The sequence below is a fragment of the Sciurus carolinensis genome, chromosome 7 (assembly GCF_902686445.1).
Source record: "Sciurus carolinensis chromosome 7, mSciCar1.2, whole genome shotgun sequence".
Lineage (NCBI taxonomy): Eukaryota > Metazoa > Chordata > Mammalia > Rodentia > Sciuridae > Sciurus > Sciurus carolinensis.
The window spans coordinates 106,353,887-106,380,067 of record NC_062219.1 but is presented as its reverse complement, the minus strand read 5'-3'; the positions used below and the strand labels follow the sequence as shown (position 1 = coordinate 106,380,067).

The following is a 26,181-nucleotide window of genomic DNA, read 5'->3' as shown; positions in this document are numbered from 1 at the left end:
TATGCACATTTCTTTAGAGATGCTTAGGTGGGTATAGCAGGAAACTACAACTGTAGCCTAGAATTCATGTGACGATGATAATCACATTCTGTTCATTAGTACATATTGTTTTAGGAACATGATTCTCAATTTCAGTCCAGGTTTTAGTGGTGTTAGTCATGGGAAAATACAACTTCCAGATCTTTAGCTTGATTAAATTCATTAAAATTAAATCATAAAATTCATATAGTAAAATCCAACATAGTTATCATAAAATTTATTACTTTTTAATCTTTTATATGTAAGAAATTTCTGTGAATATGAAGGTGATCTAGAAAGAACAATTATTTACTGCACAGAATCAGATTTGTAGTTACTGTAGCTACAATTTCCTAAGTTGCATATTTCAAATCTAAGAAAATGCTATTTCCCTTCTCTGCAAAGCCCTGATCATGTGTATCTGAAAAGTGATTGTTTCATTAAGCAAACACAGGTTCTCCGACACAATACTGAATATGGTCTTGGACAGAAACCCTTTTTCTTCCACGTATCACAATTTTTCGAGGTATCTTTGTAACGACATTTTTGTTCTGAAAGAAAAATAGAGAAAGTAGTTACTTCTTTGTCAATTTAGCAACCACACAAACAACAAATTCAGTGTGAAAGGGGAGAAGGGAATTGAGCAAACAAGTTGACCTTATTGAACTATGCTGACTGTTTCAGTCTTGAGGAAAACATAGAGTACTTAGTTAAACTCTCTGATTAATCCATACTTCCTTTTACATTTGAGCGTTTTGAAAATTTTTAAAGAAAAATTGATATATTTCAAATCATGATTTGTGACCTGTATCATGTAATTCACTCATGAGCTGGTTGATAGAAACTAAAGTGACTCTGTGTGAGAGTTTTTATAAAATATAATATCCTTAATGAGCACAAAGGTGGTGCTTCTCAGAATTACCTGTACAAATATACTGAATTAACTTGAAAATGGCAGCATTAGAATCAATATTTATTAGCAAAGTTTTCTTAACATACTCTTATATAATGGGCCCTTATAATTTTACTTATCCATTTATCCAACAAATATTTATTAATATACATATTACCTTTTCGGTCCTCTAAGTCACTGTGTTTGTAATTTCTCTGGTTTACCCAGTTTGATTCCTTTGCTAATCTCACCCTGCTCCATTCCTAAAAGAAAGAAAAAAAAAATACATGCATCTATCCACTGCCACATGAAAGGTGCAGAATCGTTAGAGTAAGATTGATAGATCAATTTGCATAATTATAAAACTTTTATGCAGGCACTTTCCAATTAGTCATTAAAATCAGAATAATGCATTTCTCTGAGCCCATTTCTACTGCAAGGAAGTATAACTGTATGTATCCCTAAGAAAACGGAAACTATAAGACAATCATAACAGTATTATAGCATAACAGAAACACCAATTTCAATAAATAAATATACTTAAACATGCTAAGAATTGAAATTATTTTTGAAAAACGATGAACTGCATACCTTATTCTGATTTTCTTTTTTTCTACGGCAAATAAATTTGGGAGGCATGTGGTTTTGGGAGTGGGTACACAAAGTGCACTGTTATTTGCACTTAATAGGTTTATCCTAAAGGGAGTCTTTTTGATCCTACAGTGAGAGAGAGAGAGTGTGAGCAGAACACAGTGGGCTTTCACTGGAAAGTCTAAGGATTTGGTTTTACTTCTGTCACCATAATTGGAACAGCTGCACAAACGCAACATTGCATTTAACAAGGTAATGGGATATTAGGAAATTTTGCCCTGAACATAACACAACTCCAATGAGAGACAAACTAGAGCAGCACTCCTAAGTCACAAGTGATGAGGTGCACTTGCCAGCTGCCTGCTCCTACACAGCTCAGATCGTCTCAGCCACCTTCCTTATCTTTCTACCTCTTACCATCTGTGGCAGTTTGTTGGCAGTGAGAGAACCTGCTTTCCTGAGTTCACTGTGTTCATTTAGAATCTCCCTTTGGAGATTTGTTAGGGCGGATGACAAAGCACCTGAAGCTTGCTTCTGAAAGGAAATAAAACTACAATTATTTTCAGTATATTTGAAAATTACACAGAACAGTGAATCAGTTTAGGATCATTCAAGACAACAGAAATGAGTTGCAAAAGCATTAAGGTCAAGGTATCATTAGTTATGAAGCATTGCCAATGAATAGGAACCAAAACTATGACTTCAAATAAAAAAAAAAAAAAGCAGTTTATTGAGGCTTTGAGAACTGATTTGTAATTTTTTTTAGGTGGGTGGGATACCAGAAATTGAACCCAGTGGCTCTCAACCACTGAGCCACACCCCCAGACCTATTTTGTATTTTTTTTAGAGACAGGGTCTCGCTGAGTTGCTTACTGCCTCACTTTTGCTGTGGCTGGCTTTGAATTTGAGATTCTCCTGCCTCAACCTCTCAAGCTGCTGGGATTGCAGGTGTGTACCACTGTGCCCAGCTGGGATGTGATTCATAGCTTGACAAATTAAAACTCCTTCATGGTCACAAGTGCCCGTTTTATTTTAAGAATGAGCTTCTTGTGATTCTTTTTTATTTATTTTTAATTTATTTTTATTGTAACAAATGGGATACATGTTGCTTCTGTTTGTACATGGAGTAACAGCATACCATTTGCGTAAACATACATTTACATAGGGTAATGGTGTTTGATTCATTCTGTTATTTTTCTCCCCCCCACCCCTCCCACCCCTCTTTTCTCTCTATACAGTCCCTACTTCCTCCATTCTTGCACCCTTCCACCCCCCATTATGTGTCATCATCCACTTATCAGCGAGAGCATTTGTCCTTTGGATTTTTGAGATTGGCTTATCTCACTTAGCATGATATTCTCCAATTTCATCCATTTACCTGCAAATGCCATAATTTTATCATTCTTTATGGCTGAGTAATATTCCATTGTATATATATACCACAGTTTCTTTATCCATTCATCAACTGAAGGACATCTAGGTTGATTCCACAGTCTGGCTATTGTGAATTGAGCAGCTATGAACATTGATGTGCTGTATCTCTGTAGTATGCTGATTTTAAGTCCTCTGGGTATAGGTCGAGGAGTGGGATAGCTGTGTCAAATGGTGAGTCCATTCCAAGTTTTCTAAGGAATTTCCACACTGCTTTCCAGAGTGGCTGCATTAATTTGTAGCCCCACCAGCAATGTATGAATGTACCTTTCTCCCCACATCTTTGCCAACACCTATTGTTGCTTGTATTCTTGATAATCACCATTCTAATTGGGGTGAGATGGAATCTCAGTGTAGTTTTGATTTGCATTTCTCTTATTACTAAAGATGGTGACCATTTTTTCATATGTTTGTTGATTGATTATAAATCTTCTTCTGTGAAGTGTCTCTCATATCCTTAGCCATTTGTTGATTGGGTTATTTGTATTCTTGGTGTAGAATTTTTTGAATTCTTATATATTCTGGAAATTAGTGCTTTATCTGAAGTATGAGTGGCAAAGATTTTCTCCCACTCTGTAGGCTCTCTCTTCACATTGATGATAGTTTTCTTTGCTGAGAGAAAGTTATTTAGTTTGAATCTATCCCAGTTATTGATTCTGCTTTTATTTCTTGTGCTATGGGAGTCCTATTAAGGAAGTCTGATCCTAAGCCAACAAGTTGAAGATTTGGACCTACTTTTTATTCTATAAGATGCAGGGTCTCTGGTCTGATTCAAGGTCTTTGATCCATTTGAGTTGAGTTTTGTGTAGGGTGAGAGATAGGGGTTTAGTTTCATTTTGTTGCATATGGATTTCCAGTTTTCCCAGAAACCATTTGTTGAAGAGGCTATCTTTTCTCCACTGCATATTTTTGGCCCCTTTGTCTAGTATGAGAAAATTGTATTTATTTGGGGTTTGTGTCCATGTCCTCTATTCTGTACCATTGATCTACCTGTCTATTTTGGTGCCAATACCATGCCATTTTTGTTACTATTGCTTTGTAGTATAGTTGAAGTTCTGGTATTGCGATACCCCTGTTTCATTATTCCTGCTAAGAATTGCTTTAGCTATTCTGGGTTTCTTATTCTTCCAGATGAATTTCATGATTGCTTGCTCTATTTCTGTAAGGTACATCATTGGGATTTTAATTGGAATTGCATTGAATCTTTATAGCACTTTTGGTATTATGACCATTTTGACAATATTAATTGTGCCTATCCAAGAACATGGGAGATCTTTCCATCTTCTAAGGTCTTCCTCAATTTCTTTCTTCAATGTTTTGTAGTTTTCATTGTAGAGATCTATTACCTCTTTGGTTAGATTGATGCCCAAGTATTTTATTTTTTTTGTGGCTATTGCAAATGGAGTTGTTTTCCTCATTTCCCTTTCAGATGTTTCATCACTTGTGTATAAAAATGATTTAGATTTATGTGTGTTGATTTTATAGCCTGCTATTTTGCTGAATTCATTGATGAGGTCTAGAAGTTTTCTGGAGGAGTTTTTTGGATCCTCTAAATAGAGAATCATGTCATGAAAAAATAGTGAAAGCTTAAGTTCCTCTTTTCCTATTTATATCCCTTTAATTTCTTTAGTCTGTCTAATTGCTCTGGCTAGAGATCCAAGGACAATTTTGAATAGAAGTGGTGAAAGAGGACATCCCTGTCTTGTTCCCGTTTTAAAGGGAATGCTTTCAGTTTTTCTCCATTAAGAATGATGTTGGCCCTGGGCTTAGCATAAATAGCCTTTACAATGTTCAGGTATGTTCCTACTATCCCTATTTTTCCTAGTGTTTTGAGCATGAAGGGGTGTTGTATTTTGTTGAACGCTTTTTCTGCGTCAATTGAAATAACCATATGATTCTTATCCTTAAGTCTATTGACATGATGGATTACATTTATTGTTTTACAGATGTTAAACCATCCTTACATTCCAGGGATGAACCCCACTTGATTGTGGTGCACGATTTTCTTAATATGTTTTTGGATACAGTTTGCCAATATTTTGTTAAGGATCTTTGCATCTATATTCATCAAGGATATTGGTCTAAATTTTCTTTCCTTGATGTGTCTTTTCCTGGTTTGGGTATGAGGGTGATATTAGCTTCATAGAATGAGTTTGGTGGGGTACCTCCTTTTCTATTTCCTGGATTACTTCAAGAAGTATTGGAAGGAGTTCTTCTTTGAAGGTCTTGTAGAACTCGGCTGAGAATCCGTTCTGGTCCTGGGCTTTTCTTGGATGGTAGGTTTTTAATGGCTTCTTCTATTTCATTGCTTGGTATTGATCGTTTAAATTGTGTATAACCTCCTGGTTCAGTTTGGGAGGAGCATATGTCTGTAGAAATTTGTCAATGTCTTGGTAGTTTCTATTTTGTTGGAATACAGATTTTCGAAGTAGCTTTACATTATGTTCTGTATCTCAGTGGTGTCTTTCATGATATTTCCTTTTTCATCATGAATTTTAGTAATTCGAGTTTACTCTCTCCTTCTCTGTGTTAGTGGGGCTAATGGTTTGTCTATTTTGTTTACTTTTCAAAGAACCAACTTTTGAATTTGTCAATTTTTTTGAATTCTTTTGTTTCAATTTCATTGATTTCAGCTCTGATTTTAATTATTTCCTGTCTTCTACTCTTTTCTGTTATTCTGTTCTTCTTTTTCTAGGGCTTTGAGCTGTAATGTTAGGTCATTTAGGTTGTTGACTTTTCATTCTTTTCTGGAATGCGCTCCAGAAACATGGATAACAGAAAATATCAGGGAGGTGATAAAGAAATTCTTAGAGGTCAATGAGAATGATGATACAACATATCAAAATCTCTGGGACACTATGAAAGCAGTACTAAGAGGAAAATTCATTGCACGGAGCGCATTCTTGTGATTCTTGTGGATACACGATGATGACATATTATGATGGTTAAGGTAAGAAATGGAAGCATTAAAACATTCACATTCTATTAGGCTGTAACAAGGGAGTTGTAAGGATGGGAGCACATAATTTATTATAGACTTTAGGGAGGACATTCACCTGACATGGTGTCATGTATCTAGAGAAAGTATGTTTATTCCCAGTGTCAGTATATGTGTACCACTAAAAGTTCCAGTAAAAGAATTTTAGGTATTAAGTAGTAAATTGTATGATATCACACAAAGGTGGTCTTACCATACATATAAAATAAATCCTCAAGGCATTTGGAAGGGAAAGAAACAATTAATGAACTATTCCTGAGTTTATGTGTTTACTAGATAAGTGATAAGGGATTTTACTAGTAACTGATAAGGGATTAACTCAGATGCCAATGTTGGAGCTTGTATATTTCTGTATGTGTGGGTCTGGAGAGTGGAGTGGGATTATGTGAACTTTTAGTACAAGAGATAAGAGCATTCTGAGACCTTAATTTATACATGATATGCTATTTTTAGGGAAAAGAAAGATTTTAAAGGGTAAGTCTAAAGGGCGAATTTCTTGTGTTTCTGATACCTTGGGAAAAGTTATCTGCTCCTCTTCATACTGAATGCTGAATGTCTTTAACACTCTCCAATTACTCCTCTCATAGATCCATTCAAATATATATGTATATATATATATGTATGTATATAAAGTTATACCTATATCTATACACATATGTATATATTTTCTATTTTTGTTTTAAATTTTTTTTTGCCATTGCCTAGTATAAGTCTAGTCCTGCTTTGAGGATTTTGTGTATCTAAGCACAAGGGACCATTCGTGAATACCTTGTACTAGTAGATTTAACACAGCCCTGACCCTTAAGATAGAAAGGATGCACATGATAAACCTAGGTAGTGGCCAATCTCTGCATTTTATCAAAACAAAAAGTATCATCTCTAGATGTTTCCTACTGACCTCAGAAAACTTCTTAAATAGTGACATTTCAAACACAGAAAAATAGGTTTAGGAGAAAGTAGTGTTTTCTTCTTGTTACACCTTAGTGCCTTACTTATAAAATTGCATTGAAGAAGAGATATGTTTATTGTTCTTCATGAGCACAAATGAGGTTGTTTTCACATGACTCAACATGTGTTGAGGATAAAATGGATAAAATGCAGTATCTATCCCTAAACAGTTTTAAGCATTGGATAGTCGGTATGAAAGAAATCAATGGTTACCATGCCACATAGCAAAACTAATAGGAAGGATTATGTGATATATTGAAGAAGGAAGGATCAACTCTTCAGCTCAAATTCCTATTGATCTTCACTGAAAAGATGCTAGCTCCCTCTGGCATTTACTTTTAAGTATATGTCATTGGTATTCAGAAGATGGTGAAGGGAGCTGCCTGTGAGTTCCAATGTCCTGGCAACACAAGAAGGAGGCAGTGAAGGAAAAACAAATTTGAGAAGTGGGTGACAAATTAAACGCTGCAAGACTCAATATTACAAAGTCTAAGATCTGGAGAGACTTGAAGATAGGTTACCAGTGTACAAAATAAATACTGAGTTTCGTAACCTCCAATCCAAACCAGGGAAGGGGAAGGGTGGTGGGGCAACAGAGGGAAAAAGGGAGAGGGGAAGCAGAAAATCTCTGAAGTTCACCCACTTAAAAACATTTGGAAAGGTAAAATTTAAAGCATGAGAGTAACAGGATTGTTAATACAGAGCAAGCAAGTTAAAACTAAATTACATAAAGAAAACTGAGTTGGGGGTCTGCAGACATCTTGTGGAGCCCTCAGCTGATAATTATCCCCTTAAATCAACATGGCATCTTCCCATCCTCAGATGGCTGCAATTTAGACCAAAGGGAATTCCCCTTCAGCAGAATCTCTTAAAAATTCAATCAGAAGGAACTCCTAGAATTGCCACTACTGAAAATTGCTGAAACCCCTTCTCCCTCTCCTGCATTGCAAACAAGGGGTGTGGACCTGTGCTTGGAAGTGTGCCTAACCCTGCTGAGCATGACCTGGGCAAGGGCAGAAAGCTCTGCACAGCATCCACTCAACTCAGAGGCAGCAATGAAGGAGGTCTGGCCCTCAGAAAAGGAATACGGCTTCAGCAGATCCTGACCACTGACTTTGGGGGAGGCATCATAGGAAGCCTAGGTATGGACCCTGGGAGTGTGCCGCTCTACTAGAAGGAGGGTGACTGGATATCAAGTGACATAGAGACCTGGATTTTGGATGATGACAGCTGCAGAAAAAATGCTGCTATGATAAAGTCCCTGAATGCCCCAGGAAACTTAAGAGGAAGGCACTCACAGACATAGAGGGAGACTAAGGAAGGCAGAAAATTCCCAGAGCCAAGACAACAGGAAGAGGTGGCCCCCAGCCTTAAGTGTCAGGAGGCCTGACTCATGATCTGAACTGGCATTGTTTGGATACTGGTGAGACCTTGCAGGAGACATAGAAAAAAGAGGAATCAATTCTCACCATTCTCAATCTGAGACAGTGGAAACTGGAGTCTAGGTGATCAGCTGAGTCCCTTCACTATAGTAACCCAGAAAGCGGTGTTGGTCTGGAGAATGCTACTGCACCAGAGAACACACATAGAAATCCCTCCAGAGTTTCTGTTCTTACAGACAGCCACCAAGGTCTTTACCACAAGGAAATGGATTCTACAGAGGGGAACAGGTACACAGCAACCCATAGCAAACACAGGGACAGAGTCTGGGTCCTGAACTCCTGCACACAATAGAAATAACCAACTGGCAACACTGTACTCTGAGAATTCAGCTGCAGACTCCAGAGCTGAGAAATCAAAACTGACTGGTGTGAAATTCATAGCAACTAGTGAATTCACTCTTGTGACCCTGAAACTTTGGAGAGATTGACAGACAAATAATGATGGACATCTGCTAATGTCCAAATGCCAATGAAGTCCAAGCCAAAATTCAACAAAGATTTTTTCACCTTGTTATGGTTTACTTTAAATAACTCTTCATGTCAACCTTGATCATATAAATAACTCTTTAAGAGGAATAATATTCGTTACCCCAATAGACAGCACTGTACCTTCACCCTATTTGCCTGTATTTAATTTGATGTTTTAAAGCATTCATTGGAATTAATCTTCTTATCTTTGTTTTCCTAACTCTATTTTGTAGTTGCTCATCTCACTTCCTATTTATCTTCTTCCATTATCTGCTACTACGTCAAATACCTACCTTCTATTTCTTCTTTCTACTGTTATAGTGTTATAGATTTATTTTTAATCTTTTCTCTCTTTTTTTTAAACTTTCCGTCATTTTTCCTCTCTTTTTTGTCCTATCATTCTTCTTTACCATTTTGAGCCCTCATTTAAAATTATAGCAATTTTACTCAATCTAATAACTAAGTTTTTGACCTATTCTAAAACAATTACAAATCTAAACTTGGATTTGAGAAACTGTGGAGAACAATAGCCCCTAGTGCTTTTTCTCATACAGTTGAATAGAACAAGTTATGACTGTGAAGGGATTATTGTAACTAGGGTTCACTTGCATCTCTTAAAATGCTATTGATACTGGAATCAGCAGAAGTCACATGTTGACTTAGAATCTCAATATCTGGACATTCACCCAACAACACAGGGCTTGTAAGAGAAAGAGCCATTCAAAGTAGTCTCTTGTGTAAAAGGAAAAATGAGAACTATACCAATAGATGACTAGACTTGCAAACAATATGAGAAAGCAAGAGAACAAGCTATCCCAAGTAGCCCATAATGCTTTCACAACAGACTCTATTGACACCACATTGAAGGAAATGTCAGAGAAAGAATTGAGAATGTTCCTAGTTAAAATATTCTATGAGAAGATACAAGGAATAAAATTAGAGAGAAATACAGGAAGTGAATGATCACTACAATAATAGACAGAGATTCTGAAAAGAACCAAATGAAAATTCTGGAAAGAAAAGACTCAATAAACCAAATTGGAAACTCAATGGAAAGCATCACCAATTGATTAGACCACTGTTGCTGACAGTATGACCGTTTACTCAGTTTCCTTGAATCAGGCTGCTGAGGGGATTGGAAAGAAGATGAACAAAGACAAAAATAGATCAAGTGGGACCTGGTGGTTCAGCCTGCATCTGCTGGAGAGAGACTGATCACGAGCAGCCTCCACACATTTATTATATATGTTTTAACATCTAAGGGATTCACTGTGAGAAAGTTACTTTATTTATTTATTTATTTTTAGAAAGTTACTTTAAAATAGAACCAAAGTCAAAAGTTTGAACAGTCCAATTACAGTCATCAGCTTGCACCCACCATTCTCCACCCCTGGGCAGCTGGCATTTGAGCCTTAGTTCATGAACTGATAAACTCCATGGCAACCATGGAATTTCTCTTTGAACAGGGAGGGCTTCCCAGTACAACTGGGCAGATTTCTCTGTACCCTTGTACTGAGAAATTCCTAAGGGAGGTGTCAGCCTTTGTCCCTGGGCAGTTCAAAGCAATGATTCACTTACTGCTCCTGACAGACCACTTTGAACATAGATTTTTCAGGTATTGACATAAAGTATATAATCTTGAAAATGAATTTGGCCATAAAGAAAAATATTGAGATGAGGAAAAGAATATTCTAGAACTCTGGAATAACATTAAGGCCAATTGCAAGAATCATTGGGCTAGATGAAATATAAGCTAAAGAGATGCATAATCACTTCAATAAAATAATATCAGCAAATGTTTCATACCTTAAAATAATATGGAAAATCAAATATTAGAGGTATATAGAACTCTCAATGTACAAAATCACAAAAGATTCACTACAAGACACATAATAATGAAAAAGCCTAACACACAGAATAAGGATATAATTTTAAAAGCTGTAAGAAAAAATGGCTGATATTTAGAGATAAACCTATCTGGATTTCTACTGATCTCCAGTGGAGAAATCAAAATCTAGGAAGACATGGAATAATATATATCAAATTCTGAAATACAATGGACGCCAACCAAAAATGATATATCCAACAAAATTAAACTTCAGAATTAAAGATGAAACAAAGACTTCCACGATAAACATAGGCTGAAAGAATTCATAACCAGAAAGCCTGCACTATATAAAATATACCCCATGAAATATTTCATGAAGAAGAAATGAAAAATAAAAATGAAAACCAGAATAGGGAGGAATTATATTAGAATAATATTAAATTAAGGAAGATTCAAGTCTGGTTTAAATATTAGAAATATATCAAAATGGCAGGGAAAAATATCTCTCAAAAATGACATTGAATGTTCTAAATTGTCCAACCCAGAGACACAGGTTGTCAGACTGGTTTAAAAAGCAAGATCCAACAATAGGCTGTCTGTAATAGACTCACCTCACAAGAAGACATCCACAGACTTTTGGTGAAAGAATGAGAAAAGACAAATCAATGAAATGGAACGCATAAACAAGGAGGGATAACTCTTCTCCTAGCAGATAAAATGGTTTTCAAGTCAAATTTAATCAGAAGAGATAACGACAATCTGTTCATACTGCTTGAGGGAACCATGCATCAATAAGTCATAGCAATCATAAATACTTATGTCCCAAACAATGGAGCATCTATATACATCAAACCAACCTTCTCAATATTAAGAATTGAATAGACCACAATACAATAATAATTTATTGCATTATGAGAGAAGTGACTTTAACACACCTCTCTCACCATGAATAGACAATTCACACTAAACCAAGTAAGGATTCTATAGAAGGAAAAAATAAAATTAATAATATGACCTAACAGACATCTATAGAATATTTGATCCATCAATGACAAATTCACTTTGTTCTCAGCAGAATGTGAGCATGATCTAAAATAGAATATATTTCAGAATATAAATATAAACATAAGTATAATATATTTATAAATAGAATATAAATATAAATATATTTATATTTATATAAATTCAAATACATTTAAATATAAATTTAAATATATTTATTAACATATAAATATTTAAATATATAAATTTTAAATATATGAATATTTAAATATATTTATAAATATATATATAAATTTATATATATTGATATATATAAAATTAAATTTTATAAATTTATATTAAAATTTATAAATTTTATAAATATATATATAAATTTGTATATATAAATATATATAAAATTTAATATATTTAAATATGAATTTAAATATATTTATAAATATAATATAAACAGATTATATTTAGATCACAAAAGCAAACCTTAGCAAATACAAAAATAGAGATAATTCCATTCTTTCTTTTAGCTCTGATGAAATAAAATTAGAAACCAATAATAAAATAAAACAGAGAAACTATCCTAACACTTGGAATTTAAATAATACACTTTTTAATGATGAATGGATAGTAGAAGAAATTAAAAATTGCTTGATGTAAATGAGAATAGTAATATAACATATCAAAATTTGTAGCACAGTATAAAGGCAGTTGCAAAAGGTAAGTTTATAGCATTCAGTTTATACATCAAAATAATAGAAAGATATTGAATAAAGAAAAAGTAAAGAAAACTTCATACCAACATCCTTAATGAACATTGATGCAAAATTCTCAATAAAATAATGGTGAATTACATATAAAGCATATTAAAAATATAGTGCACCATGGTCAAGTGGATTCATCGCAGGGATGCGACTTGGTTCAACATATGGAAATCAATAAACGTAATTCATTACTACAGACTTAAGGAATCACGTCATTATCTCAATACATGCAGTAAAGCATTTGACAAAATATAGCATCCATTCATGCTCAAAAAACTAGAAAAACTAGTGATAGTAGGAAAATTCCTCAACATTGTAAAAGATATATATTCTAAACCCAAGACCAATATCATTCTAAATGGAGAAAAACTGAAAGCATTCCCTCGAAAAACTGGAACAAGACAGGGATACCCTCTTTTACCACTCCCATTGAACATAGTGCTGGAAACCCTAGCCAGAGCAATAAGACAAAAAATTAAAAAAGAAAGAAATTAAAGGGACATGAATAGGAAAAGAGGAACTCAAACTGTCCCTATTTGCCAATGACATAATTCTATATTTTGAAGACCCAAAAAATTCTACTAAAAAGATCCTAGAATTCATAAATGGATTCATAAAATTATCAGTGTTTAAAATCAATACCAATAAATCCATTGCATTTCTATACAGCAAGGGTATATCAGCTGAAAGCAAAATCAGGAAAACTATCCCCTTAATAATAGCCTAAAAAATCATTGGGAATCACCCTAACAAAAGAGGTGAAAAATCTCTCTAATGAAAACTACAGAACACGAAAGAAAGAAATTGAAGAAAACCTTAGAAGATCTCCCGTGCTCTTGGATAGGCATATGTAGTATTGTCAAAATTGCCATACTACCAAGAGCATAAGGCAGAATTAATGCAATTCCCATTAAAATCCCAATGATGTTCTTCATAGAACTAGAAAAGCTGTCATGAAATTCATGGGGAAAAATAAGAGACCCAGAATAGACAAAGCAATCCTTAACATTAAAAGTGATGCAGGAAGCATCATAATATCAGACTTTAAATTATATTACAGAGCTAATGTAGCAAAAGCAGCATGTTATTGGCACCAAAACAGACATGAAGACCAATAGAACAGGATAGAAGACACAGAGACAAACCCACATGAATATAGTTATCTCATCCTGGACAAAAGCACTATAAATGTACATTGGAGAAAAGATAGCCTCTTCAACAAATGGTGCTGTGAAAACTGGAAATTCTTTTGTAATAGAGTAAAATTGAACCCCTATATCTCACCATGCACAAAACTCAACTCTAAGTGGACCAAAAAATCCTAGGTATTAGATCAGAGACCCTGAACTTACTTGAAGAAAAATAGACCCAATTGTCCAAACTGTCAGCATGGGAACAGAATTCCTGAACAAGACTACTGAAGCACAGGAAGTAAAATCAAGACTCAATCAATGGAATAGTATCAAACTAAAAAACTTCTTCACAGCAAAGGAAAGAATCAAGTACATGTGCAGAGATTCTACAAATTGAATTCACCACCAGTGCCTCAGATAAGGCATTAATTTCCAGAATATACAAAGAAATAAAAAAAAGTTAACACCAGAAAAATAAATAACTCAATCAGTAAATGGGCAACTGAATAAACACTTCACAGAAGAAATCCGAATGGTCAAAAATATGTGAAGAAATGTTTACCATCTCTAGCAACTTTAGAGAAATGCAAATTAAAACTACACTGAGATTCTATCTCGCTCCAGTCAGAATGACAGTTATAAAGAAAACAAGTAACAATAAATGTTGGTGAGAATGTGGGGAGAAAGGCACTCTCAAGCATTGTTGGTGGGACTGTAAATTGGTGCAACCATTATGGAAAGCAGTATGGAGATTCCTTAGAAATTTGATCTGGAACCACCATTTGACTCAGTTATCCCAATCCTTGGTCTATACCCAAAGGACTTAAAAATAGCATACTACAGTGAAACAGTCACTTCCATCTTTACAGAAGTTCAACTCACAATAGCAAAGCTATGGAACCAACCTAGGTGTCCTTCAACAGATGAACAAATAAACAAAATGTGGTATATATACACAATGGAATATTACTCAGCCATAAAGAAGAACAAAATTGTGGCATTTGCCAGTAAATGGGGGAACTGGAGAATATCATAAGTGAAATAAGCCAATTCCAAAAACAAAAGGCTGAATGTTCTTTCTGATTTGTGGATGGGAAGGTGGGGAGGGGAGGAATAGATGTCCATTGAATTAGATGAAGGGAAAAAAATGAAGGGAAGGGAGGGGAGAGGGGAATTGGAAAGATAGTAGAATTAATTGGTAATTGGTAATAGATTTGTATTTGTATACATGACCAGTTACAGCATCATGAATCCCAATAGCCAAATATGGAAACAACCTAGGTTGCATTCAACAGATGAAAGGATAAAGAAAATGTGGTATATATACACAGTGAAATATTAGCCTTAAAGAAGAATGACATTATGGAATTTGCTGGTGAGTGTATGTGCTTGGAGACGATCATGCTGAGTAAAATAAGACCGTCCCCCAACGTCTAATGTTAAATATTTTCCCTGATATGTGGAAGCTAATGCATAATATTCAGGTGGGGGTTTGTGAGAAACAGAAGAAAGATCTGTGAAGTAGGCAAATGGGAAGAGAAGTGGGTTGGGAAAAGGAAAGACAGTGGAATGAATGTGACCTACCTTTCCTATGTACATGTATGAATACAGTGAATCTCACCATTATGTATATCCACAAGACATTAATTTAAAAAGAAAAACATTTAATAGCAGAAAGATCAGTAGAGAGGAGAAAAGGAAACAGGGAACAAGGGAGGGAAGAAGAAGGGAAAGGGGAAATAGTGGAGACTGAAATAAGTGAATCCTAATGTTTGTTTAACTAATAAGAACCAGTAAAAAATATTTATAAGTGACACTTGCTTTTCCTCCTCCTCGCTTTCCACTCTTTCTAGCGCACACCCTTTCTCTTTCCTTTTTCTTTTCCTCTCATTTTCTCTCTTACTCTGCAGGGAGACACTCTGTTTGCTTAATAAATTCCTTTATGTGAAAAAAAAAATATTTGTAAGTGAGGAGGAGAGTGATCAGGGAGGTGATAGGTGATTGGAAATGGTAACAAAATGGAATCTTTTTAGAAAGCTCTTGGGAATGAATAAATTGCCACTAGGTCGATAATTTGGTTATGGTAACAATCAATACTTCTTCATGCCACAGAAATCATGGACAAAGTGTCAAAATTCTCTATTCTTGTATCTCCTGCTGCTGTTGTTATACAATGTTGTGAGAACAGGTAGCAATGGCCAAAATGTCAAAACATATTATCTTTTTTCTTTCTTTCTTTGTCTTTTTGGCCTTCCTAGGACTCAAAGTCATGGATTAGGCAGCTCAAGAAGTGCTCTTCCATTGAGCTACAGCCCTAGCTCCCAGTGACCACAGCTTTTAACTAACATCCAGAGGTATTGCAGCCTGGAGAGAAATACCTTCTCTAGGCACCACACAATCAGTCATTGAGGAGGATGATCGACCCTGTTTCTGGGAGTAGTTGAGAAAAGTGGCATGTTAGAAATAGACTATTTGACTCTACAACATACTCATTTTGAGAATATCCAGTAAATATTATTAATGATTTTTTTAACCTAAATGGAGGTGTAATTGGTCCCAGACATCATGTAGGAAACTCAAGAAAGCAACATATGTGAAGAAGTCATATTAACTTGAGAGCATGTAAATGCATGGTCAATGTTCTGTGGGGAGTTCTCTGACATGGATTAATCAACCAGTCAGAGCTGCTCTTGTGACAGGAGACTCTCCTTTAGTTCAAACAAGTAGGCCTGTGCTATCCAAAAGATAGCTCCAGCATTTTGTGTGATTTTACTTTTTGGTGGCCACTATAAGAAAGAAAATAAGAGGTGAAGTAATGTTAATCACATGTATCATTGAACTTATATATCCAGTACATTTTTTGCCATTCATTTTTAAACTTATGAGATATTTTGTTTCCTTTTTCTGCATTGTCTTCCAGGTCAGCGGTACATCTTAGATGGAGCATTCATGACATCCAGGGCTCCTACTCTCACCTGACTGGGGTTCCCCTGCTGGTCACCACAGCTTTATGCGTTGTCAACTACCTCGAGATACCAGTACACACTTTGTCATGTGCCAGACCCTCTAGCCCTGTTCTCTTTTGGAGGTAGATCCAGGAGCTGGCCATCCCTCCTGGTTGCCTGAATACTTCTGAAAAAATGAGTGACCTTAGCCATACCTCATTCCCATGTGCAGGAAAGAATGGACTCAGCGTGGCAGCCAGGAACAGCAGCACTGGGAATGATGCCATCCCTGGGAGAACAGAACACAGGGAACAAAGACCTGCATCAATGTGCTCAGTACACGGACTTCAGGTAACATGGGAGCAGGAGGTAATGGGCTGCACTATCCCAGAGTGATAAGTAGGGGAACAAGGTGGGATACACCACATGCAGCAGGAGAATGATAATGGATTGTGCTACTGAAGCTCATCTCCAGTAGGACCAGAAAGAACAAGGGAAGTATTGAACTGAAGCCCCATTAACACATATTTCCACTGACACCTAACCTCCACCCTCACCAATGACACACTGACCTGTGAAGACTTCCCTCTGGGCTCCAGAAATGGCTTTTCAAGATGCCCGTCAGAACTGCTAATAGCTCACAACTATTCCTGTCAGAGGTGTGCTCCTGTCATTGGCCCTTGCTGGTTACCTACCATCACCTTTTTAAATTAACACCTTTTCAATTAGAAGTTGCAGTGTGCCATTTCTTTTCTGTAGGGCTCTTGTCCATACGTGCTTTCTTAGTACCCTATTTACATCCTCTAAGGAGGACATGCTGGATTTTCAGAGCTTATGCCATTCTGCTCTGCTTTGCCTGTGCAGTCTCAAATGAGATTTGACACTCACTGAGACTCTGTAATGTTGTGCCCCTGTCTCCAAGATGCACGACGTTCTCCTTCTGCATGTTAAAACAGAAGGTGATAAATTGAGTACTCCCTTTTAAAGGGTTATCAAGCTTATCCCTTTGATATCATTAAGGAAGCTTTTGCCTCATTAAATCAACTTCTTAGACACTTGAGGGCATAATAAACTAGTATACAAAAGTCTGTCATATTGTTTTATTATACATAAGGGTAAATTCATTGTGAAATAAGTACATGTACAATGATAGATAAAATTTCTTAATAAATGGAAAATATCCTCTTATTGAAGTATATCACACATAAAAGTCATAATGCATTTATAGTACTATTATAACAGCAATAAAAGCCTGTGCTTCAAGGTGCATTTTTAGAAAGCAGATGAGGTCAGTTGCAGTGTCAGGATGTTAAAATTGTTTTTTTGTTGCTAGCCCAGAATGAACTTTGAAGGAATTAGGGAAGCAATCGGGAAGCATGGATTCCACACAGTTCCAAATAATAGTGTGAAAATATGAGCACAGTAGTCTCTCATGACCTCACGTGTGTTTGTGTGAATATGTGCTTTGAGTCTGAAGCGACTGGGAGTTTTGCACGCTGAGGGTGTAAGAAAAGTAATTCCTTTCAGTTCCTGCTCACACCTCAAGACAACCACCACTTCCCTTTTTTTGGAAATTCGGCAGCAACAGTAAAAGCACTTGGTCTGGTACCACATGTCAGCAAGATGACATCATGGAAACAAAACACCATCATGTGTGAGGGACTGAAAAAATAAAAATGTGTGTAATTCGGTCCCATGCAATTAGAGTTAGACCTTTCTTCCTCCCAATCCCATGGGTTGTGTGTACATAAATAGAGAGTATATTTGCTAAAATCTTCAGTAAATTATTGCTAAAAACTTAAAGATGTTCTCCTATATGCTTTTCTATTCTTTTTAAAAAGGTATATATATGTAGGGATTTTAGTCAATGACATACTTTTGTCATATGATAAAAACTTCTAATTAATGTGCCAAATTTTCCCAATGAGTCATCTAAAATTGAATCATGTTTATAGTCCTGACAAAAACTACTTATCATGAAAATTTAAGCATATGTATGAAATCGGTGAGTACAGTATTTTGTTAGGACTTCTGCATTTCATTTTGTAATGGGTGTCTTATTGTCCACTATTACCCTTATTTTTTAAAGAAATCAATCCTAAATTATATCCTTTGCTGCTACTTTTCAGTGTATATATTTAGGAAGAAATAGCATTTAGGAAGGAGTCAGGCTAAAAATGGCAGCTAATGGAAGTGACTTTGGGGTTGCTTTCTAAAAATAATGAGGGTGCTATGTCTTAGTGCTTCTTTTGTCCCCACAAACATTCTTGTGCTGGACCTGGATTTCCAGGGTGAAGTATGGACAGGTATTGGGTACCCTTAAATAGGTAGGTCCTAGTGGGAAGTCCTTAGTTCATTAAAATCACCTACCTCAGATGGAGTTAGGTAGCTCTCTTATAATATCTTGGGAGTTCTCTGAGAGGGTTTTTACAGAAATCTGAGTGGGACCCCACCCAGCCCTCTGGCTTCCTGTTAGGGGTTTTAACTGCTGACTCTGGCATGTGTTCTCATCATTGCTATTTTGCCACACACAAGAGGGCCTCACCAGAGCTGAGTCAATCCCTGCACCATGCCTTTGAACCTCCCAACTGGGTGCTGAATGACCTCTTTTCTTTGCAAAGTTGGTCGGCCTTGGGTATTTCATTACAGTCATACATAGTGGGCTAATATGACATTAAATGAAACAGATCAATTTCATGAATACAATGCAAGCATCTTAAGAATACTAGCTTCTCACTTTCAAAAATGCATTCAGAACTCATAATCAAATCGAGTTATGACAGCACCTCAAAGATAATTCACCACTAGAGAATTCAGCTGGGTGCATAATGTGAGTGCCTGGGAAGTCATAGTCAGGAGGATCATTAGTTTGAGGCCAGTCTTGGTCACTTAATGAAAACTTTTCTCAAAATGAGAATAAAAAGAGTTGAGAATATAACTCATTGACAGAATACCCCTCAGTTTAATCTCTGGAACTGTAGAAAAAATTTGTAAATGCACTAGTGAATGCCATCAGGGAGAAAAGCACTAATAATGACTTCTTTGTGGTAAAATCTTGCATCAGTGCTTCTCTCTCCTTTTATGTTTATGTTTATTAGACAGCTCTGTGGTATCCTAATATACTTCAGAATCACTATACATTTTCCACAAAATATAAAGTTCAGTGTGGAAATTTGCATCTTAGGTAAGATGTACAGAAAGGATAGTACATCTAAACCACTTCAGATATTAGCTCCCTGAGGGGATTGATTTGATTGAAAAACAGCCAAAGTCTTAAAATTCTTCTTGATTTCAGTGTTTCATGGGTAAATTATTTTATGTTGATAATAATTTAAAAAACATGTATTATCTTCAGGTTACTACTCTATTTTGTATTTCCCAGTTTAAAAAAATGCACATGCCTGACTTTCATCCTTATTCTAATCATGTCTGTATTAATGCAAAACCATGTGTTCATATCAGAGAAAATACTGATATTTTCACTGATATGAACACACATATAACCACAATAATTCTTACTTCTATTATGGTAGTTCTAATACAAATATTTCAAACTCCTAGAGTTGAAAATTAATTATATCACTAATTTGAGAATGAAGCAACTCATTCAAATATTTCATTGCTTAAAAGAACTTTTGGAACAAGAGAACTACTTATATGTTAACTTCTTAACTTAAAATGAATGCATCAAGATAGTTACTCTTAATGAGCAATACCAATAGTGTAAAAATATAAGAATTAGATAAAATAAACTAGTGTGAGTAAATTTATTCAATATATCACTTTCCCAGTGACAAGCTACAAATATATTATCATAATAAAACTTTCTTCTTAAAATAAAGAAATCACCACATACCATTCATTTTCAGAGCAGAGCAAAGTAGCAGTTGTGTCTGTCGGAAGAAGAAAGTTGGAGAAAGAGAGATCAGAGCAGATTATATGTTACTCCTATTCCTTTAGGCAAAGTCAGATCTTGCTCATAAATCTTGGGCAATGAAATTTGAAAAAAAGATTTATGATACCAGTGGTCTCAAATTTCATTGTTATTTGTCTCATAATCTTGGCATTATTTGATGATTGTCCATGTGGATATCAAAAATATATGGCTATAAAGTATTTATCAATATATATTTGTTCTTTGGAACTCATGTACTGTTAAAATTTAACCATGTATTTCCATTCAATACTTTGAAAAGTTTTATCTAAATTATTCTCATTAGTGCATCTGAATTTTCAGGAGTTATTCTGCAAGATTTCAGGGAAGCTTAGGATTTTGGTGAAGTCTAGAGAACATAAGGATTTCTTATAGAGACCTAAAATATTCATGTGTAGTCTGTTGTTGTATCTTATTCTTTTAGAAAATAATTTGATCTTTCACCTTATAAATATTGGGTGTAGAGTCTTTCAGAACACAATGTCAAAAGACACCAGAGTTGTAAGTATGTGTAAGTTCTCTTGTATTAACTATTTTTCTCGTGGTACGAAGGTGAAGATATATTGAGCTACATAGTAAGTTATGTTCATTGGACTCTGTTCTTCCAGAGAAGGCTTAAACTTTTAGAGGCTTGTTTCCATATCACAAAAATGAAGGGGGTTGAACAAATTATGTCTCATTTCATCTAGTAGGCATTGATCTTTATTGTTGTTGTTGCTGTACTGTGAATTGAACACAGGGGTACTGTAACATCACATCACATACCCACCCTGATACATTTAAAATTTTTTTTTAAAGTAAGGGAGTGTAATTAAACAAATTATACATCATGTACCTAGCACAAACTGAAATGTAGATACAGAGAATACAGATTGTACTGTGTGGTGTACAATTCTATAATTTCTGTTTATTTCCCTATTCATACCTCTCTTTATTGGTTTCTGTGACAAGAATATGTACTAAAACCATGCTTAGTTATTCCATTTAATTACAGCTATTTCTAAATTTAAGGAATAGATAGTATCACTAAATGGTCATCATAAGAGTGTTAAGGACTCAGGATGAATTTGCCTGAAGAAAAGGCTTTCCATTTTGTTGCCATGTCTGAAGTCACCCCCAAACATGTGTTTACTTATGTGCACCTGAGCAGAAGTTCTCCGGAAGCAAATCCTATTCCTCAGTATTGACATACATGCTTCCATCTTTCTGGGGAGAGTGTTTCCTGGACTCCAAACTCAGGGGCAACAAGAACCCTCCTCCTCTTCTCTATTTAACTGCTATAGAATGTTGTTAAGAGTTTGAGGTTTATGGTCTGAGGACAAAGACTAAACTGCTGAATGTATTGGGACAATTATTTTTTATGGCACTAAATATCAAAATATTTAACTGGAAATACAGTTTTGCTTATTGTGAAAAATGATAGCACATGTTGAGCTGCTTGACCTGTGGTCAGAATTTTATAGTGTCAGTTCCTATTCTATGCATCTTGTACTCTGTATCTGGACAAGTCTACCACTACCATTTGTGAGCTATAAGATCACATGTCAATTTTATGAGAGATTTGGACTTATTAAGCTGTGGATAGTTATGTGAGAAATACTATGAGAAGTAAATCAAATAGCATAGTGAAAATAGTCTTTAACTTATTATTCACATGTAATAGCTTTTCTTCAATTTTATGCTGCATGATCACTATGGTATTGAATATATAATGTGTTTTGCTTGTCTAATATTAGCACTTTTAGTATTAAGCTAAGTAAACATATGTGGTCTATTTGTGTAGCAAATTCCATACACATATTGAAGTAAAGAACTGACCTTAACTTTCCAACATTTCTGTTCTTACCATTGATTAAATATTTCAAAGTTGTCTAGGCTAACTCTCTCATAGTGAAATTCTCGGGGTCCAGCTTCCTGTGAATCTTACTTTGCAGTTATATCTACTTACAGTGTAGAGATTAAGAGCACAGTCGTCAGAAATGATCAGGTCTGGGAAATATTCAATGTGCTTCACATTCCTCTAAAACATACATTTTATTTTTTAAAAATATTTTTATTAGTTGTTGATGATCATTTATTTATTTATTTATTGTATGTGGTGCTAAGGATCGAACCCAGTGCCTCACACATGCTAGGCAAGTGTTCTAACACTGAGTCACAATCCCAGCCCTAAAATATAGATTTTCATATAATAGGTTTGCTTTGATAATGGAAAGGCATGTATATGCATATATACATACATATATATGTAATATGTGCTATATATATGATTAAATTTTAATATAGCACTAGGCATATGATATCAGTAAATGAAATGATTGTCATTTTTATTATTTTATATTTCAAAGTCTGTTATTTACTAGGATATAAAATATTTCTCCAAATGTATTTTGTTTTATTGTTTTCTAATTCAAGAATATTTATTAGAATTGTTTTTTCCATTGATGGTATAGAAAAATGAATATATTTTAATCAGCACTTGAAGTGTTAAAGCCTAGTTCAATTAGGGACTTCTAGGTGTGTAATAAGATCATTATTAATCTCTGGTCATCTGTATTCTTTGCAAGAATTAGAAGGGCATGGCTCAGTATTAATTTCACTGCAATCATTGTTGGGGTTTCTAGAGCCCCTGGCCTTAGACATGGTCAAGATGGCGCCTGACGCTGAGCCAAAAGCGGCCAGCTATACAGTAAACAACCAGCGAATTCCAATGATTGGCTAGTTAACGATGTGATTAGAGCATGCCCCCCCCTCGTGTACCCATCCTGTGCCTGCAGCTGTCCGCGTTTATCTCGTGTACTCTCCCCTGATTGGTTGAAGTGTATATAAGCCTGGTGGGTGGGAGAGTAGGGGGCAGAAGCTGCGGAAGGGACGGAAGAAGCTGCGGCGACGGCGGCAACGGCGGCCGCGGCAGCAGCGGGAGCGGAACTGGAAGGAGGGAGTACGCGGGAGTGGAAGGAGCTGGGAAAAGGGAAGCTGAGAGTGCGCAGAAGCTAGGGTAAGAGAAGCGTAGGAAAGAAACTGTGCACAATAAACTTCCAAAGCTTCAGACGTTTGCCGTGTCTCTCTCTGCGGGCAGAGGGGACCGACAAATCATGAATGAATAGTAGGCTTATAATATTTGCTTTTTTGTTGAATTATCATTTAAAATAGTTTAATATAGTGACTAATTTCAGGAAAAGTATATGTAGTTTCTTTGGTCTCTTGATTTCTTCTTTCTATGGTTAATGGCTCTTTTCATCTTATCACATACACAGCTAATTGTATGTAGAGAATACCGGACTTATAAATTATTGATTTACAATTTGAACTCCTTAGTGAATAATCAGTTTGAATATTTTATTCCTACACATGCATACACGTGTATCCCTCCCACATATATATACAACTTAGGTTTTGTTTCTTAGAAGCAGAAACTGAGACACTGATCCAATAGCTTATGATTTTTGAAAGAAGCTGTAATGGAGTGAATTAGGACAAGGAATGGCATAGAGCTATGGAAGAATGTAGTCTCAGGGAAAGTCCAGCCTTTCCTAATCAAATGGGCATGGCGTCAGACAGACTTTTAAAACTTATTATTGAATTTTTAAAGATTCATTGGGTACACTATGAGAATTTAATAAATGAATATAGTGTGTAATGTTCAAATCAGGGTGGTTAATCTTTGCATATCATTTTTGAAATATTTGGCTAACATGTAAAAGTTGTACATATTTATGTGGTACAGTATGATATTTAACACATGTGTAAAATATATACTGATAAAATCAGGGCATTTAAGATTTTCATTTCTGTATCATTATTTTGTGTCTGAAGCCTTTGGACTTCTCTCTTCTAGCTATTCATAAAATACATAGCAAGTTACTGTACCTTAGAACACAAGAATTGATTACTTCTAGCTGACTATGTTTGGGTACCCATTATTCATCTACTCTCTGTCACCTCCCTCATCTTCTCAGAGTCCACTAACCACTACTATGCTTTTGGTTTCCTTTTTCTTTTATTACCATTCACATCTAAAAGAGAACGCGTGGTATTATTTAACCCAGCATCAGTCAATCATTATTGACAGTGGGAAGATGAGACTTCCCTGGCAAGGTGGCTCCCATTAGCCTAAGGCAATTGTCTTGATGGAGGGCAAATGTGGACACTTAGTTGCAGGTCTCTGTAGCACGTGGGAGACAGGCACTGCACTGGAAATGGGATTTCTGTGTGATTCCTAAACAGCATCTATCAACCTACGGGATATTTGCATGATTATAGTAATGCATATTGGAAAAGTTTTGTAGAGAGGAGTTAAAGCATTTATGCTGTACATGACTCACCTATCTTGTTAGGAAAATGCGAGGGTAAATGGGTGTATTTATTTGCTAAGCAAGCGAATACCTCTAATCTTTGTTTTAATCCAGTATTCAGTATCCTGAGCTGTACAATAGGGTAAAATACTACAAAGAGTAAAAACACTTAATGTATGGAGACAGTTTTATCAGAATCTTGGTTGTGGTGACACATTAATACTAGCAATTATGAATATATGCAAAGTGCTGCATTATAACAAGAACTATTAAATTATCTAATCAATCTTGGACTGGGATTTTGTATAATTTTTTTATATATTATATATTGAAGTTATTATATCTTATTATAAAGTTCATAAAACTAATAAATAACTTCTTGCAGATTATACAGTCAACATTTCACATGAACCTTCTGAATTTTAGATGAATTGGCAAGTCTACAGAAGCAAAGCATGCAAAGAAGTATCTAAAACTGGAGAAACAATTGTGATTCTTTGCAGAAAAACTTCTCGCTGATACTCTTCTCTTTAATCTCAGTAGATATATGTAAAGAAAAGGATATATCATAAAAAACTAGACTACTTCCCATCATGGGGGCAGATGAAATATGTATATCGACTCTTACTACTTAAGGACATAAAGAGGATTGAAGAAATAAGGGTTAAAGAGTTCCAAGTAAAGAACAGATCAAGAGAGTAGATTGAAAAATGTCAGGTCAGAGGGCCAAGATGACTGACTAGAGGGAGGCTGCATTCATTGTAGCTCCATAACTTGGGATTCAAACAAAGGAAAATCCATTTCCCTGTGAGGCAGTCTTTGCTGCTCATGAATCCCCTGCTGTTTATCCCATTTGTCCACCAGAATCACCTGCTTTCTGCCAGCATTTCACCTACTTTTAGAGTCTAGATCACTCACTGACTGCCACCTATCATCTGCCATTTGCCCATTGCCTGCCTCTTGCCTGCCTCTTGCCTGCCTGTCCCCTACCTTTCACCTACCCATCACCCACCGCCTGAAGTCCACCTGCAATCATTTGCTGTTAGCCTGCAGACCACTTGCAGACTGCCAGAGGATCACCTGCTGCTTGCTGTTGCTTGGAAGTCCATTGTCACAGTACCCGCAGGTTTGGCTACACATACATGACTGCCACCATTTTGGGACAATAACCAGGATCTGTAGGAGTCCCAGCCCTATGGATCATGCCTAGGAATCATGCCCACCTTCACGACCTGAGGAACACCCATCCAAACCCCACCTTCAGGAATCCTGACCCACCCACACCCCACGTGGACTGAGCGCCTGGGCCTGATTGGCACCCATGCTACAGCTTCCCATTTGCCAACACTTTGGAAGTCAGTGTGGTCATCTTCAATTATCCGAGAAGTAGAAGCTGCCATCTTTAGGTGGGGCAACTCCTATCCTGAGATGCCTGCTGGAGACTGGAAACTTCAGACAATGAAGATAAGACATTTAATCCTGAAAATAAAGTTGATCAAAG

The 26,181-nt window shown here is 35.9% G+C and overlaps 1 protein-coding gene across 1 annotated transcript; it reads right to left on the bottom strand.

Annotated features, from left to right (window-relative positions):
- Window positions 1–338: 338 nt before the first annotated feature.
- LOC124989290 (uncharacterized) lies at window positions 339–26,080 on the bottom strand. The gene is made up of 6 exons (XM_047559203.1): window positions 25,904–26,080; window positions 17,340–17,391; window positions 16,667–16,740; window positions 1,919–2,032; window positions 1,089–1,173; window positions 339–569 (listed from the first exon to the last, which is right to left on the bottom strand). Exons 1-6 carry the CDS (start codon window positions 26,078–26,080, stop codon window positions 430–432), a joined length of 642 nt encoding a protein of 213 aa, XP_047415159.1. The 3' UTR covers window positions 339–429.
- Window positions 26,081–26,181: the final 101 nt, after the last annotated feature.